Genomic DNA, 18,878 nt, shown 5'->3' on the forward strand with positions numbered 1-18,878 from the left:
AGCTGGTTTCGTTTTAATTACACTTAGAGCTGTGACAACGTCTTCCTGAATCGAAATCCCCGTGAGATTCAGGTGAACCAGTTGCAGATTATCAGCCAGTTTCACCACACCGGGAAATTTCGAGCAGAGCAGACCCGGAGACGGAACTCGCGTTAGCTCCCTTCCTCAGGATGGAATCGTGCAAGGAGCTTATCCGCCTCTCTAGACTTGATATTGAAGAGGCTCTGAAGGCTGATGATGTCCTTATTTTTTTTCCTGAATGGAAACAAGGTAAGTACCATAAAAAAATCTGCTATGTTACCTGGGATCCTATTTTCCCCAGGGTCCTATGTTCCCCTGGGTTCTATATGTTGCGTGGATTCTAGTGTTGTTGTTGTGTTGTGTTGTGTTGTGTTGTGTTGTGTTGTGTTGTGTTGTGTTGTGTGTAGACATCGGAGAAGTGGAGGCTCTGGATTACTCACTGGCCCTTCTCCCTCCAACAAGTTCATCAGCGCCACAAGTCCCCTCCGTCATTGTCGTCATGGCTCCTGTCTTCAGTTGTGTTTTCAACTGTCTACGGGTCCCTCGCAGGTGACACTTGGCACCGTCTCCTCTCTCTGGTCCCCGAAGATATCGGCGCTGCCTACTAGTTTGTCAGCATTTTCGTTGAAGGTGATGCCTGCATGGCCATGAACGTAGGTAATGTCGCACAGCAGGCGGAACCATTCCTTTTTGCGTCCTCAATCATTTTTGCGGGCCAAGCTTAGTGAATCTGTGAGGATGACTGTGTGTTCAGTGACAGCTGCATTTCGTGTTATCCACACTAGCGCGTCTTTCATAGCCTCGAACTCTGATCTGAATTGACCTTGTTTGCATGCTGCCAACTCGTAAATCCGGTTGCCATTTTTCCAGACTGCTCCTCCCCGTCCTGTGGTGTCTTCTCTAATCGATCCATCAGTTGGGTTCTACGTTTCCAGGGTCCTATGTTCCTCCAAGTCCTATGTTCCCGGGGTACTAAGTTTTGCGAGGCCTATCTGCCCCTGGGTCCTGTATCCCCCAGGTTCCATATTTTCGCCATAATCTATGTTCTCTGCATATAATGCTCCCCTAGCTCCTATGTTCCTCAGGTCCTATATTCCACAGGTTAATTGACCTATGCTCCCCAGGTCCTATGTTCCCCCATCTCGAATGTTTCCTTGGTCCTATGTCTCTGGGTTCCATGTTTCCATGTTCAATGTTCCCCTGGCACTTTCTTCCCAGGGTCGTTAGTTCCCCAGAGCTATGCCTCTAGGTACTCTAATTCTCAGGTTCTATCTTCCTCAGGTCCATGACGCCCAAGTCCATGTTCCCCAGACCTGCGTTCTCCAGACCTATGTTTTCCTGGTCTATATTCCCCAGGCCTATTTTCCCTAGGTTCATGTTCCCAAGGTCCTTGTTCCCCAGGCCAATGTTCTCCAGGTCCATGTTTCCAAGGTCCATGTTCCCCAGGCCTATGTTCCCCAGCCCCAGGTCCATGTTCCCCAGGCCCATGTTTCCCAGGCCTATAATCCCCAGGTCCATGTTCCCCAGGTCCATGTTCCCCAGGCCTATGATTCCCATGTCCATGTTCCCCATATCCATGTTCCCCAGGTCCATGTTCCCCAGGCCTATGTTCCCCAGGTCCATGTTCCCCAGGTCCATGTTCCCCAGGCCTATGATCCCCAGGTCCATGTTCCCCAGGCCTATGATCCCCGTGGCCATGTTCCCCAGGCCCATGTTCGCCAGGCCTGTGTTCCCCTGACCTATGTTCCCCAGGTCCATGTTCCCCAGGCCTATAATCCCCAAGTCCATGTTCCCAGGTCCATGTTCCCCAGGTCCATGTTCCCCAGGCCTATAATCCCCAGGTCCATGTTCCCCATGTCCATGTTCCCCATGTCCATGTTCCCCAGGTCCATGTTCCCCAGGTCCATGTTCCCCAGGTCCATGTTCCCCAGGTCCATGTTCCCCAGGCCTATAATCCCCAGGTCCATGTTCCCCAGGTCCATGTTCCCCAGGCCTATAATCCCCAAGTCCATGTTCCCCAGGTCCATGTTCCACAGGCCTATGATCCCAGGTCCATGTTCCCGTGTCTATGATCCCCAGATACTTTGCTGGTCTTACGTTTTTATCCAGGAACTGGTTCTATGTTTCCCAGGTTCTATATTTCTTATGTTTCTTTTTTCATGTGGTGCTATGTTCCATGGTCAGTGTTCCCAAGAAGAAAAAATCTAATTCCATCTTTTTTTCAGCTTGGATCGAGAAAATTCGCAGTTTACCCACACAAACTGAGCAAGCCAGGGAATTTTTGGATTTTTTACTTTGTGAGGATGAGGCGCCTTTTACTACAAGGAGGTTCACCCAGTTCCTCGATGCATTGAACAGTGCCAGTAAGTATAGTCTGAGTCTCTACTGCTCTACCTCCTCCACCTGGTCCCTTGCCATGCAGGGTTCCTCCTTTGTCCTGCTATAGGCAATTCTTGGAAGCTTTTCGGTCTTATCTGTGACTTGAGACTGTTCACAGCAGAACTGCTTGTTCCCCATTCTGTCCCAAATCATGACTGTAAACTGTTCACAGTAGAACTACCTGCACCCCATTCTGTCCCTAATCATGACTGTAGACTGTTCATAACTGCACCTTATTGCCTTTTTTACCTCTGTTTCTTGGTACCTCTGTTCCCAGTACCTATCTATGTACAAGAAACAACGGATTTCAGGATTAGGCCGACTTGTTTTAATGCATGCATGCATATGCTTTCTGCAAATTCCTGGAAAACCATCTTTCCAAAAAGAAAACATGGATTTTATGCAGATAAGAAGTAGCCATGGATGTACAGTAGAACCTCTCTATTAAGGACACCCTCTGGACTGATGAGTGCTGTCCTTAATAGAGCGGTGTCCTGATTAGAGATGTCAAATTGAATGGAAATAACCAATTTGGGACCAAAACTAGTGTCCTTAATAGAGAAGTTGTCCTTATTAGAGAGGTGTCCGCTAAGAGAGGTTCTACTGTATAAGGCTAGTGCCAGATAATCGTGGTGATCTGGTCCTTGTAATTTTAGATGCTGCTTCTGCACCCCAATGATTGTGAATAATAGACTGTTGCTGGGCCCCATTCTGTCCTTATTTTTGACTGTAAACTGTTGCTGCACCCTCTTCTGTCTGTATTTTTCGACTGTAGACTGTTGTTGCTCCCCATTTGGTCCCTAATTGTGACTGTAGACTGTTGCAGCCCTCATTCTGTATGTACCTGTGACTGTAGACTATTGTTGCACCCCATTTGGTCCCTAATTGTGACTGTAGACTGTCGCTGCCCTCATCTATCTAGATACCTTCATAAAGGAGAGTTGTCATAGTTTGTCCGGCCTACTCTCTGTTGTCTCGAACTCTACAGCATATACTTTGCCTCTGGAACATCGATATTATGAATGGGAAGGTTGTTTTCTATATTCCGTTGCAATGAAATCACCAGAAAGTTGCCTTTGGCAAGGGAATTCCCTTCCTGGCTTGCAAATCTATTTATAGTTCAAGGGATTCCAACACATCGTACGCTGCCATCTGGTGGCGCCAGTTGGTACCTGTACTCTCCCTGTTTGAGTTTCGACCAGAAAAGTCCAATAGAACTGATGCTTGCTGTGTTCCCAAACATCGCCACCAACTACACCAGTCGTAATTGGTTGTCCGAGAGAGCGATTTTAGCCCCACGAAATGATGCCGTCAGACACCTCAACAACACGCTCCATCAACGTCTTCCTACAGAAGAGAAGCTGTAAACATCCATAGACACTCACACTGTTCCCGACATCGATCAAACCGTTCACTGTCCAGTCGAATTCCTCAATTCACTCCATAACCAAGTGGCATGCCCCCACATGACTGCAAATTGAAAGTTGGCTGTCAAATAATGCTCCTCCGCAACCTCGATGCCCCAAGATTGTGCAACTTCTTACGGAACGCATCAGCAACGACAAATGGCTCACCAAACCGTTTTTCCAAAACCTCCTTTGCTCTAATGTATGCCTCCTCAGTATCCATGTACAGGTAACCTTCAATGGCCTCTTTGGCGGGGCCCGACAAATATCTCCGTAGGTAGTGTATCTGTTCCCTCTTAGGTATCCCTCGACCTTCTATTAGTGTATGAAATGCCGCTTTCCATGCTGGGTACATGAGGGGATCACCGCTGAAGACTGTGGGCTCGGGTGGTGGAAGCCGTCCGATCGTTATCTGGCCTGTAAACATCTTAATGAGTTCCCCAAACTGATCTTCCGAAAAGGGCGGGTTCATTGTAGGCGGTACCTGGGGAAACGGTATCCCAGGTGGGTGGCTGTTCTCAACTGTTGGTTTGAAGACAGGTGCTTGTGGGTCCAAGTTCTGCTGTGCCGATACCTCCGGTGGGGGTCTGCTAGTACTAGTTGTGTCAGCATCCTCATCCGTGGGAGTTGTCTTGGCGGTGGTACTGGCCACTGCTACGTTAGCAAGGAGCTGCAAGTTGGTTATTAACGTTTCATCTGAGTCTACTGGTTGTTCCGCGAGTCTCCGAACTTCCTTACGCTTGATTTCCCGTTCTAGTCTGAGCTTTTCAAGTTCGAAAGTCATTTCTCTCATCTGTGTTTCTATTTGGTTGCTTCTCACCATGTGCTCCAATTCTATCTGCAACTCCACTATCTCGAATCTGGCCTCGCTCTCCTCTCTACTTAGCTTCGACATCTCATCAGCGTGGCTGTCTCCATCCATCTCGATTCTTGATCATAGAGATTTCACTGTGGATGCGGGCAGCGAAACTATCAACAAACAACTCATAGGACTCGACGGGATGATTTACTTTAATACGAATTTCTGTGTCGTCCGTGAAATCTACAAAGATACAAAAATGAAGCTAACATAGGCAATTTGCCTCAGATAAAACAAGGACAAGGAGGTGCTGCCAACTGGTGTTTTGAATCGGAACTACAAGGCAGACCGATGGCAGGCCACGTGACCCCGCAAAAGGGTGCGATACAGGGTGTCCCAAAATAACTCAGCTGTAAATACTCTATTAAACAGTAATTTGGGCTAATAGAACGTTCGAAAGGAACACCAATACAATGATAATACATCAAGATTCACCTAGGCAACGATAGTTAAAACATACAGCTCACGCATAGCGAGATTCCGAAATGACATTGCCGAGAAAAGGGGCCCGGGAAATCACATCCGAGAAGTCCAAAGACGGCAGGAACAAAGTCTTTATAAAAGGGGCCTGATTATGAATTATACAATGGCAATGCTCCCTGAATATGGTCAACACAACGCATGAAGCATTTATGCCTTAATTTAGTAATTACCTCTATGAGTGCCTGAACTATTGTACTTTGCATAGATGTGTTTCGTTGTCCACAACAATACTACAAAAATATCAAAATGACGAATATTCGAAGGTTAAGCGCATGCGCGAAGGCAGCGCGGGAAAACGACCCAGTTTCCGTATCCGCAGTTCAGCGTCACTTTTGAAGATTACAAAACTGCGCTAAGGCGCACTTACATGGCTCCTCAAAATTACCTAGGGTGATTTTCCTAACATACATCACATATAAAAACACAACTTAATGTATCAAAGGCTTGAACTGAACTTCGGCAAATTCCATGAAACTGCTTAGAACGGTTACAAAAAACCCGGAATACTAAAGGATTCCAACTGTAAACAACAAAACAAATGACCAAATAATTACTTGAGAAAATGATACGAGCGAATTTGCTCCTCAACAACTCAAGCCTTGAAACACGGTCCCTCATTAAATCAAAGTCCCGATGTTCTCTCCTCTAGGGAATGACATTAAGTCCATGAAATTGCACAATGTCCAGCCCAGGACGATTTCCAGTCATTATTAACGATACTCTGTCTCCCTGAAGAACATTGGTCAGTGGTTATACTATGATAGCTTGAAACAAAATCAACATATTTCACTTGTAATGAAGGGGAGAGGTCGCCAGTACTTCACCCTTATGAAAGAGCCAACATGACTCAATTTTCACACACATAAGCGCTTGGAACCGTCGTATGCTATCCGATTTTAATGGCTCCTCATGAAACGTATGATCCTATACGTACTCCTCTGTGGCTCCTCGTCACAACTATGACTAGAAATCGTTAGTGCAGCTCTTTATGCAAGTACATGTCCTACTGCTCCTAGTCTCCTTCACAAATCAGCACAACCTTCTGTACAGGTCTTTCAAAATAAGTGGTGGCTTGAATACGTTTTCCATTTTTGTCCAGAGCGCGATCTCCTACAGCAAGACGGACTTTACGGACATGACCGTCCTCGTCCACCACGACAGCTGCTACTCTACATAGCCTCCAGAGATTGCGAGGTAGCTCATCATCTTTCATGATGACGATGTCACCGACTTTGAGATTGCGCACGTCCTGATTCCATTTTGGCCGTTCTTGCAGGTTATTGACATACTCCTTTCGCCACTGGCACCAGAAGCGATTTGCAAGATGTTGCACGCGGCGCCACCTTTTCTTTAGAAGTAGGTCCTCTCGTGGAAAGGTGCCTGGTGGTGGAATGATCACCCGAGATTTCATGGTCAATAACTGATTTGGTACTAACGGCTGCAGTGAGGTAGGACCGTAAAGATTGTCTGTAGTGAGAGGGCGCCCATTGACGATGGCCATCACCTCATACAATAGAGTGCGTAGTGACTCATCATCCAGCTGTGTTCCTTCATGTAACAGCATCCCTGCCAAAACGTTGCGTACTGAGCGTATCTGGCGTTCCCAGACTCCTCCGTGATGGCTAGCCCGGGGAACATTCATCCGGAAATCAAGATCACATTCTTCTTTCAGCAAGTATTTCCGTATTTGGTCAAAATCCATTTCTGACCAGGCCTGCTCTAATTCGTTTTTCGCTCCTACGAAGTTGGTACCGTTATCACACCTAATAAGTTGTACAGCGCCGCGGACAGCTATCAAGCGTCTCAACGAGTTGATAAAGGAGTCTGTGGACATGGAATTAAGCGTCTCAACGTGTATTGCCCTCATTCCAAGACAGGTGTACAGTACTCCCCATCGCTTAATCTCCTTTCTGCCCTCTTTGATGGTCCAAGGCCCGAAAACATCTACACCGCAATGAGTAAAGGGGGGCGCTGGTTCTAGTCGATCGGTTGGGAGGTCCGCCATCTTCTGCCCTTGCAACGCACGTCGTAATTTTCTGCAACCGACGCAGGTATGTATATAGCTTGCCACAGCACGTCGACATCCGAGAATCCAAAACCCAGCCAACCTGATAGCATTTACCGTCATCCCACGTCCTGTGTGTCCCTGGGCCTCATGGAAGTGCCGTATGACCAGGGTTGTTACATGATTGTCTCTAGGCAAGACCGCAGGATGTTTTACCTCATTCGGGAAGTCAGCCCTCCTAATCCGTCCACCCACTCGTAGTACTGCATCTCCATCCAGGTAGGGGTCCAGCTTACGCAATCTCGAGTTGTCCTTCAAGACTGGCTTCCTATCGATGGCATTTTTCTTGGTTGTGACATTGTCCTTTGTACGTCTCATCTGCTTCAATGTCTCAACCTCTTCTCCGAAAGCCAGGGCTTGTATCCTTTTCACGATCTCCGTCTCAGCCTCTTTTAGATCGGATGTGTGAAGTGTCTTGGGTTTCAGCTGTGCTCCATTGGCTTTGTCCCTCAAACGGCGTTTATACTGAAGACAGGTGGCAATCGAAGTCTTAGCTTTGCTCCAGGAAGAGAAACGTGTCAGGCGATCTGGTATGAGGCCTGGTTCTGTTTTGGTGACTTTGGTGACCAGGGCAACACTTTTCACCTCAGGGTCCTTGGGTGATAGTGCACTCTCAATGTCAGATGCGTCTGGCAGTTTGGTCTCCCACAGGAAGGCAGGTCCGGTCAACCATTTTGTCATCTCAGGCTGTACAAATCTCGTCGCAGTTACTCCCCTGGATCCTTCATCTGCTGGGTTATTCTCGCCTTTAACGTGTCTCCACTGGTTCGACTTGCTCTTGTCCCGAATCTGTTGGATTCTATTCGCGACATAGACGTGGAAGCGTTTTGCATCGTTCTGTATATACCCTAGGACTACAGTACTATCAGTCCAGAAAGTCTCAGAGTCTATCTTGTAAGTCAGCTCTCTCCTGACAACAGCACTCATATTCGCAGATAGCACCGCAGCTGTGAGTTCGAGTCGTGGTATGGTGATTGGGCGTAAAGGAGCTACTCTAGCCTTTCCCAGGACAAGACTGCAGTGAACTCTTCCTTCTTGATTTACCATTCTTACATAGGAACATTGTCCGTAAGCAAGCTGCGAAGCATCTGAGAAATGGTGAAGACCTATGGATGTGACTTCACCAAAATCTGCTGGTTTCAAACAACGAGGGATTTTCAGCTGATCCAAGGTAAACAAATCATCTCTCCAGCGTTCCCATCTCAGTAGTATGTCTTCAGGTGGTTGACTGTCCCAATCTAGGTCAAGAGCACAGAGTTCTTGCAATATCTGCCGGCCGATCAGAAGCACAGGCCCAATTAAGCCCATTGGGTCATAGATGGTCCCAATAGTTGACAGAATACCACGTCGGGTGTTGGGGCGGTCTCGCAGGACGATCTTGAACTGAAACGTGTCGGATGTTACACACCAGTATATCCCCAGGGCCCGATCCAGTGTAGGCTCATGAGTAGTGACATTATTGCTCTCAGTTAGTAGGCGCGTACTATTCTTAGCGGCTCTATCCTTTTCTGCTACACTCTGGATCACAGCGTCTGAGTTAGAATTGATCTTGTGAAGGTGCAGTCCTCCCTCTTTACACAGTTTCTGAGTGTTTTCAAGCAAGTGTATGACTTCTCCATCGCTTGGTAGCGATGTTAGGCCATCATCAACGTAGAAATTATCTCTGATGAAATCAGCAGCCTGGTGTCCATACTCAGCTTCATAGTCATCTGCCAGTCGCTTAAATCCAAAGTTGCAGCATGATGGGGATGATGTGCCTCCAAAAAGGTGCACAGTCATTCGGTACTCCTTGGGCTGCTCATCGAGTTTACCATCGGACCACCATAAAAATCGAAGATAGTCTCTATCCTCCTCAGCTACCTTAAACTGATGGAACATTTGTTCCACGTCACATGTGATTGCTACGGTCTCTTGGCGGAAGCGGCAAAGGACGCCTAGTAGGGAGTTGGTCAGGTCTGGTCCCTGCAGCAGATGTTTATTTATCGAGTGTCCGGCACATTCTGCTTGGCAATCGAAGACGACTCTGACTTTGTCGGGTTTCTTGGCATTCACGACTCCAAAATGTGGCACGTACCAATGCTGTGAGGAGTGCTCTTTTGATGACTGAGCATCCCATGGTACAAGCTCGGCATCACCCTTATCGATCATCCTTTGCATGAACGCTACATACTTATCCCTGTAAGCCGGTTCCCGGTTGAGCTTCAACTTCAGCTGATTTAGTCTCCTCAGCGCCTTTCCCCGACTCTCTGGTAGCTCTGGTCGGTTTCCCTTAAAAGGCAGTGGCATCTCGTAGTGACCATCGGCACGCTGCACTATGCCAGCATCAAGTATGCCCATGAACTTTTTGTCTTCATAAGACTGTGGTCCGCAACTGTCCTTGACATCAGCGTCCTTGAAATCAGACTCGAGGATGGTGATGATTTCTTTAATACGGTTTGGCATGACTAGTGTTCTTTGTTCTTGGCAATGTTCAGCGCTGGTTTTGTCACCATACGTAACAATTCTATGGCTCACACCTATGTTGTCACCCGTCATGTCGATTTGATTCGGATCTACGGTTCCTACTATACCCCATCCCAAATCCGTTCTCTGGGCATAGGGTGCATTAGCGGAGAGGGCTATAACTTCTCTTGGGGCCAAGGCCTGGGGGCAGTTGTACCCGATCAGCAGCGCGACGTTGCAATCCTGGAGTGGTGGCAATTCAGATGCAATCCTAGTCAGGTGGGGCCACACATTCGCAATCTCAGGGGTGGGAATGTGTTCCCGGTTCATCGGCATCACATCACGACTGAAGGATGGAGGCAGATTTATTTTCAAGTCACTGTTCATCCCTCTGACGACCAATCCTTTGACTTTAACAGTTTCTATGATTTCGTTTTCTCTAGACATGGTCGACAAACTCAGATGTGACTTTGTCCCAACCAAGCCAAGCGTTTTCCGAGTGTTCTCTAATACAAACGTGGTATCGGATTGAGTATCCAACATGGCGTACGATAGTATCTCATACTCAGGCCGGTCCTCATGAGACACCCAGACCGGTACTATCATGGAGCTCTTACTGACCGATGCACTGTCACAACCGCCAACATGACTGATTCCGCTATGTTTGACGCTGGCCCTTTCTGTCTTATCTTCCTTCAATCCACTGTCTTTTACCGTACTGTTGACCTGGATAAAGCGTGCCTCATCATGTAGTGCAGTAGGGTGAGTTCTCTCACACTTTTTACATTTGGAGCGTCTCTTGCAGTCCTTAGCTTGGTGTGCCTTTTTCATACAGGAAAAACAAAGACGGTTTGCCTTGACAAATTGCTTACGGTCCTCCAGTGTCTTCGCCAAGAACACCGGACAATCATCAAGCATATGGACCTCTTCACAGCAAACGCATTTCTTCTTATCAACAAAGGAACCTGTCATAGTGGATTTTCGATGGCTGTTCATGGGTTCAGTTGTCTCAGTAGCAAGGGAAGACATCTTTTCATGGCTTCTCTTTTCATGCCCATGCGACGACCCTGTTGTAGGCTTGTCCCCTGTCCTGGCGTTACCAGTGGCACCAGAGTGAAGAGACTGTAGCGACGTGATAGGATCACAAGAAATGTCGGCTTCACGAGACATAAAATCAGCGAACACACGAAAGGGTGGAAACTGTTCAGTTACGAGCTTATAGTCTGACACTTTTCTCCCCCATCTCGATACTAACCAATCTGGTAACTTGGCCAGTATTTTACGGTTTTCACGACAATCGTCCAAAATGCTGAGATAACCAATGGAACTCATTGCTGTATTACATTGCTGTAGGAAATCACTGAGTTTCCTCAATCCCGTCCCATCACGATTTCCAACCTTGGGCCATGACTCCAACTTCTTACGGAACGCATCAGCAACGACAAATGGCTCACCAAACCGTTTTTCCAAAACCTCCTTTGCTCTAATGTATGCCTCCTCAGTATCCATGTACAGGTAACCTTCAATGGCCTCTTTGGCGGGGCCCGACAAATATCTCCGTAGGTAGTGTATCTGTTCCCTCTTAGGTATCCCTCGACCTTCTATTAGTGTATGAAATGCCGCTTTCCATGCTGGGTACATGAGGGGATCACCGCTGAAGACTGTGGGCTCGGGTGGTGGAAGCCGTCCGATCGTTATCTGGCCTGTAAACATCTTAATGAGTTCCCCAAACTGATCTTCCGAAAAGGGCGGGTTCATTGTAGGCGGTACCTGGGGAAACGGTATCCCAGGTGGGTGGCTGTTCTCAACTGTTGGTTTGAAGACAGGTGCTTGTGGGTCCAAGTTCTGCTGTGCCGATACCTCCGGTGGGGGTCTGCTAGTACTAGTTGTGTCAGCATCCTCATCCGTGGGAGTTGTCTTGGCGGTGGTACTGGCCACTGCTACGTTAGCAAGGAGCTGCAAGTTGGTTATTAACGTTTCATCTGAGTCTACTGGTTGTTCCGCGAGTCTCCGAACTTCCTTACGCTTGATTTCCCGTTCTAGTCTGAGCTTTTCAAGTTCGAAAGTCATTTCTCTCATCTGTGTTTCTATTTGGTTGCTTCTCACCATGTGCTCCAATTCTATCTGCAACTCCACTATCTCGAATCTGGCCTCGCTCTCCTCTCTACTTAGCTTCGACATCTCATCAGCGTGGCTGTCTCCATCCATCTCGATTCTTGATCATAGAGATTTCACTGTGGATGCGGGCAGCGAAACTATCAACAAACAACTCATAGGACTCGACGGGATGATTTACTTTAATACGAATTTCTGTGTCGTCCGTGAAATCTACAAAGATACAAAAATGAAGCTAACATAGGCAATTTGCCTCAGATAAAACAAGGACAAGGAGGTGCTGCCAACTGGTGTTTTGAATCGGAACTACAAGGCAGACCGATGACAGGTCACGTGACCCCGCAAAAGGGTGCGATACAGGGTGTCCCAAAATAACTCAGCTGTAAATACTCTATTAAACAGTAATTTGGGCTAATAGAACGTTCGAAAGGAACACCAATACAATGATAATACATCAAGATTCACCTAGGCAACGATAGTTAAAACATACAGCTCACGCATAGCGAGATTCCGAAATGACATTGCCGAGAAAAGGGGCCCGGGAAATCACATCCGAGAAGTCCAAAGACGGCAGGAACAAAGTCTTTATAAAAGGGGCCTGATTATGAATTATACAATGGCAATGCTCCCTGAATATGGTCAACACAACGCATGAAGCATTTATGCCTTAATTTAGTAATTACCTCTATGAGTGCCTGAACTATTGTACTTTGCATAGATGTGTTTCGTTGTCCACAACAATACTACAAAAATATCAAAATGACGAATATTCGAAGGTTAAGCGCATGCGCGAAGGCAGCGCGGGAAAACGACCCAGTTTCCGTATCCGCAGTTCAGCGTCACTTTTGAAGATTACAAAACTGCGCTAAGGCGCACTTACACTCTCCTTCGCTATGACAGTGAATAAAGCCCAAGGACAGACACTAAAAGTCGTTGAACTATCGTTATCCACACCATGCTTCTCCCACGGACAGCTTTATGTAGCATGCTCCAGAGTTGGCCAATCGTCTGCCCTATACTATCACGAAAACGGAACAAAGACAATGAACATAGTTTATCCAGAGGTACTTCAATAGCAAGAAACGCTACATCGACACCACACAGGTAAACTGCTGGCACGCCCAAACCCGTCACCGACGGGTACCATGCTAGTTCTGTATGTAACTGTGACTGTAGACTATTGCTGCATCCCATTCTGTCCCAAATTGTGACTTTGGACTGTTTGCAGATATTAACCCCATATCAAGGGAAATTAACCAACAAATGCGAAAAAAGTGTTGAAGTGGCATATACCTCATGATAAAGTGCCAGAATCAGCTAAAATGAGTGAATGACAAGTTACTGGTCCAATTTCAGATTATCAGCGCCTTGTTCAATTACTTCGTGGCGAAAAGATTAAGAAGTTTGATACTTATATGAAGACTCTGAAGATCTTGCAGCCGGAGATAGGGAAGCGCCTGGTGATAGACATGCCATTGTTGACATCATTACTTGCAAAGGATGTCATTACTGAAGAAGAGAAGGAGCAGATTTGGAGCCAAGTCGAGCACGGGAACAGTCGAAAAGGTATAGGTATAGCCCTCTCGCCAGATGCCCCTAACCCCTAAGATTGATCAGTAAACATTTAGCCTGCTTTTAAAAGGATTTTGACTAGGCTTTTCAAACAGCACCCAATTTCTACAGGTGTTTTCTGCTTGGTCTCCTTTAAGGTCTTGACATATTGATAAGATGCCTTCCAAGGAGAATTGAAGACTGGCCAGACAAGTTTATAGAAGCCCTCACGGAAACAGGGAATGAAGAAGTAATGGCGACATTGTATGGCATGGATGAAACTGATGATTATGCTTTCGGTATGTGATCGGTGATATTTTATTTCTTGTCTGTCTTGCTAACAAAAAGGAGGCGGTGTACTGAAGGTATCTGCCGATGTTCAAAGGGCGCGTGTTGAATTGCGGAACTGCCGTACTTGTTTGCTACCCAGAGCAAGTCGCTTCACTTCACTTGCATTGTTAAGAGTGTCAGCCTTGGTTAAGAGGTCTTGAGTTCAACTGCCGGCTCCCTGGTCTAGTTCCTCCAAGATGTAACCCAGTGCAGTTGGTGTTTATAATTGCCCCACAAACGAACAATATAAATCACTATTACCTGCAATTAAATCACGTGAGATAATACTCGCTAGTTTGCGGTGGTCATCACTGGTAACTGCGACAAACATCGGTCATAAACTAAATTAGTGTTAACCCCTGACCAGGGGGTACAGTGTTTTTATTGACAGCTAGGGCGTCAAAAGATGTACATGTTTTGACAAGGCCTCCACTTGTTTTCAGATAAGGAAAGAATCCGTAAAAAAAACGAGGCGCTGAAGACAAGCGCTATGCCGGACTACTGTCGTTCTAGAGGCGATGGTAAGCATCAATTTAACCCTTTATCATTGCAAGTAATTAAGGTTGCATTTAATAGTGGTGGGGCAGCAGGGGGGCAGTAACACCCTGCTGCCCCCTCCCCCCAAATGTGGCCAAAAATGTGTCTTACAGCAGTAAGGCGAAAAGTGCAGGGCAGCCTACCATTGCACATTTGGGGGAAATTTCAGCATTGTTAGGTGGTTTACACTTTACACTTGGGGCCAGTAGAATAAAGTAAGATTCTTTGGACGGAAAGTAAAGGGAGTACATACCTAGACACCCGTATATAGAGAAGACCCCATCCCAAATTGGAATCCAAACTTTGGGGTATATCCTCCACACACCCATTTCAAACTTTCCCAAATCCTGCTAACATAGAAGTCTCTGTCCCCAAAATCCCAGCAGTTTATGATCTAACCCAGCGTCCCATACATACTAAAAGGATGCCCTCTATACTGTAATTTCAGGAACGGACCATGATAGCAGCTTTTCAGAAAATGAGAGTTCCGACAGCCTGCTCGATGAGGACCATCAAACATGCGTAAAATCGTTTAACATCAACAACCTGAGTCAAGGCCATTCCTTGGAGAAGCGAGAGGACAGCACCTCACATAGCCAGAGCCCTGGAGGGTTGGGCTCGGACCCCGGGAGTTCCCAGTCATCGTTTAATGTAAACTTCGATTCATTCCCAGAGGAATCAGCAGCAGCAATGGCCATGGCCATGAGATCAGGTACAAATGCTAGCTTGGGCATAGGATGTGTTGGTTTTCATTCAAAACCGTCTTCCAGAAGGACCGCAACAAACAGGATAACTGAAAAATCATTCTACTGCTATCGTGAATAAGCAATGCACTTGAACAGGGTGTAGCCTAGGTCTGCCTGAAACTTGCAAGGAAGGTCCGAAACTGCCTCGCAACATTTGCAAAAATCGTTGAGATCAGCATTTATAGTGGCTGAGAAAGGTGTCTATCACATGCCCAAGTAGTCCCTTTAACATCCCTGCTCCCCCCCTCACCTCGTTATTGCTAATAACCGTATACACACTGAGGCTTAAGGTCCGCCTAAATGGACCTGATATCAGGACAGACCTGGGGCAAGTTATCTGATCTTTATCATTGAAGAACAAGAGGCCCAAGGGCCTGGCACTCAACTGAAACACATGGAGATTTTGCTCAGTAACACCAACTGGAAGTATCAATTAGAAGAATTCTACTTTTTATCAAAACCTACCTGCATGCAGACCTCTTCATATTTATATCAAGACTGTATCTGCTCGTATAAAGTGACAGCTAATTCTTAGTTAATCATGCCTTTAGCCCCCTGGTGAGCAGAATGGAGGTCAAACCATACTAAATTTTCTATCAGGGGCATTTCCTGTGCATTTCTTCCTATCTGCCAGATTAGAAGTACCTAGGCCTCACGGTTTCAAATGTGGCCAAATGTGTCCATGATGGAACAATGGATGCATGGTCACCACTCGAACAGCTAGTAGACTAGAAAGTCAGTTGAGGGAAAAACCAAACTTAGAAGACATCCGCACAGTGGGCAAAAAGGACAGTGACACTTACTTTTGAAAACAAATAACAAATAACAACCTCAAGAAAACACTTATTCCATATATTTCAGCACAATAATCTCAATTTTATCACTTTCTTCTCGGGTTCCCCAGCAGACGACAGCAGTGGAAAAAGTAAGATGTACGTAAAAGACTTGCAGTTAGATATCAATATTCGACAACTCGGTAAGCATTATAGACCACTCCCATGCGCAGGACGAGAACTCTTTTTATCAATTGTGTCGTTCTGTCCCTGCTTGCATTGGCTGCCATTGCTTCCCAATGGCCACAAATAGGCCATTTTATTATTAGAAGACTTTTCAGGCGTGTAGTGACATAAGTTTGTGACATGGTTAAATAATTCATAAAAACATTCTGGTTGAAACTGTTTTCTTTCAAATCGCTTCTGTTATTGTAATTTTTGTCTCCAAAGTTAGTAGAAATCTATGGGCGCAGCCATTTTCAGTCCGATTACACTGCGCAATTGCGATGTATAATGTTCAGTGACTAATACAACATGGAAGCTAATACTAGTAGAGAGAATATGCTTGATATCATGTCTGCTTTGGAGAATGCATGACATGGGCACTTCATATTGAGCATTACACCTGTTTGTCTTCCACAGGGGCAGACGGTGAGAGCAAGGAATACCTTGAAGTTGACTCTGGGCCAATGGCGATATCATTCACTTCTGAGCCGACCGCGACGTCATCCCCTTCTGAGCCAACCACAAATCCCAAGTCCAAAAGAGGTCGTAGTCACAGAGACCACTCAAGAGCCAATGAGGACGACCATGAATTACAAGTTGTGACATGTTTGCCTGAATCTTCTGGGCCTCTGCACTACAAAAGACAAGGTCCTGGTTCCAATATCCCAAATGCATCCCAAAGTCCTCAAAATAGCATGCAAACACATGATACTGGGTCAGTGGGGCAAAATCTAGGGAAAGTTGCCCTGAAACATCAAGTTACCCAGAATTTGCCTCAGAAAATGGGGAGCATGTCCTTGCTAGACCAAGGCACAGCTCGAGGTGACCAAGAGCAGCACTGCCAATCCAATGTTCAACAAAAGTCAGATCATTGGAACATTCAAAATCAGTTGCCAAATCCACATGATAACACTCCAAGTGCAAACTGTCCATGGAAAGCGCAGTTCAAACCAAAAAGTGGGCCCACACCAACCGCTTCGAAGACTCCCTCCCTCCCTGTGAACCCAGCAGCTGTAAGGATGCCACAGGCAAAGTATCCAAAAGAAAAGTTTGATAAAGTAGTTAAGCCCAAGAAGGAACCACTCCCTAAAACTTCAAAGCCATACAGAGAGAGCTTTGATGCAGAAAGGACACCAGGACAGGCTAACGGATGCACTCCTTTGTTCAAGAAGGAACGCTCACCAAAAGCCCCCGAGTTGGATGAGGGGAATTGGACTTTTTACCATATGCCCACACCGGGGGAAGAAAGCCGACCTATGCTTGCTCCAAAGAGAAAGTGTCTGATAAATATGTTAAGCCAAAGAAGGAACCAAAACCTAAAGCTTCAAAGCCAGATAGAGGGAGCTTTGATACAGAAAAGACACCAACACAGTCTTTGCCCAAGATGGAACGCTCACCGAAAGCCCCCGAGTTGGATGAGGGGAAATGGACTGTGGACCATTTGCCCACACAGCCGGGAAGAAGGCCTACCTGTGCTGGCTGCAAAGAGAAGGTGTTTACCAGAGGTGACCTGAACATCAAAGTCAAGGGTAAGAAAGAGATCAACAAGAGTTTCACCCCCATTACTGTCTTCAGGTTCTGTCCTGTGACCAATTGTCTTCGCACCATTAGAGAGACGAACTTCCTGCAACCGCTAGAGAAGTTGTATTTGCCTTCCGATATCCAGCTGACGCCTATGGAAAAAGAAACTCTTGATCGCCTTAACTTGCCATACAAGTGAGCAACTCGTCATCTCCTGAGGCTTCTGACAATTATGGTCAAGACATTCCATCCCAACACTCATTTTATAGCAGCACGAATGCCTGTGACGGTATTAAAAAACATACTTTAGTCAAGAGTTAGATGCCTATCAGACATGCACCTATTAAAGGGACACTTATAGGCAGCTGCTAGGTAGGTGAGATAAAGTTACACACTGTCGACAATAGGGGTCTCTCCCATCTGACATTACGTCAAAACTATTCACGCTTGTAGAACGAATATATTAAGAGCTGAATACAACATGACCCAGTGCCCTTACTGTGCATAGTAGTCACCCGAAGATGGCCAATTTAACCCCACCGTTCCTGCCTATAGCCCCCCTTTAAGTCAAGACTCCTGAGGCAGTCCACTATGGTGTGGTTGATCAATTTCGCTGTCTGAACTCTTACTGTGAAATTGATGGAAAGGCCAATTGCATAACCAGGCAAGACAAAGAGGGATGTTTCTTTTTTAATGTCCAACAGATTTGCATAGAATATAAAAATCCATTCATAAACTATACATGCAAATACATCTACTGTTTTTGCGATGTTAACATTTGTTCATTTTTACCTGAAACAGGAATCTCTACACATATAATTGAGAGTGCGAATGATGTATGTATGTATGTATATACCATATTTAAATTTAAGCGCCCTTTTCAGATTAAATCCGTTCAAAAAAATGGTGAAGCTTTTTTACACCCTTTCTTTCAACGTATGCAAACCAGTGAAACATTTATACTTTTTACACCTCACACAGTCACAGGAGAGTTGGTAGAGTGGAGCTAAAATGCTGGCCAAAACCTCGGCTCTGACTCAGTTTTGGTCTACATTTTTGCTCCATCCCGACACAACCAGTGATTTTCAATATACTCCCCCTCGATATTTCAAGGCAGGAGTATCAAAAACCTGATCTCAGGATGCCCGTTCGGTACCAATTCCTTACAAACCAAACGGCTGAATTCAAAACAAGGCACCCTAGGCTTTCAGTGTATAACGCACTGTAAACATCGGTTCAACATAAATCTAGATGTTTTAGAATTACTTGTATTTGCAACTTATTGTTATGTTTTCTGTAGACTATTTTCTTGAGGCTCATATCACCTTTAATAAATCGCCACAGAACGTAATTTGTCTTAGAGTTCTATTTTTCCCATTCAATGGCCTATCAGGCATGGATTCTTCGCATTACATCCTCTTCTTC

At 46.0% G+C, this 18,878-nt stretch overlaps 1 protein-coding gene across 2 annotated transcripts; it reads left to right on the top strand.

Annotated features, from left to right (window-relative positions):
- LOC135489552 (uncharacterized) lies at positions 1 to 18,786 on the top strand. Of its 2 annotated transcripts, none has more exons than XM_064774950.1 (8): positions 1 to 270; positions 2,247 to 2,384; positions 13,127 to 13,336; positions 13,480 to 13,620; positions 14,095 to 14,172; positions 14,637 to 14,900; positions 15,839 to 15,910; positions 16,350 to 18,786. In XM_064774950.1, exons 1-8 carry the CDS (start codon positions 171 to 173, stop codon positions 17,444 to 17,446), a joined length of 2,100 nt encoding a protein of 699 aa, XP_064631020.1. In that variant the 5' UTR covers positions 1 to 170; the 3' UTR covers positions 17,447 to 18,786. The 2 variants fall into 2 exon arrangements, with proteins under 2 accessions (XP_064631020.1, XP_064631021.1); XM_064774951.1 differs by having other exon boundaries at positions 15,842 to 15,910.
- Positions 18,787 to 18,878: the final 92 nt, after the last annotated feature.

Source organism: Lineus longissimus, chromosome 6 (assembly GCF_910592395.1).
Source record: "Lineus longissimus chromosome 6, tnLinLong1.2, whole genome shotgun sequence".
Lineage (NCBI taxonomy): Eukaryota > Metazoa > Nemertea > Pilidiophora > Heteronemertea > Lineidae > Lineus > Lineus longissimus.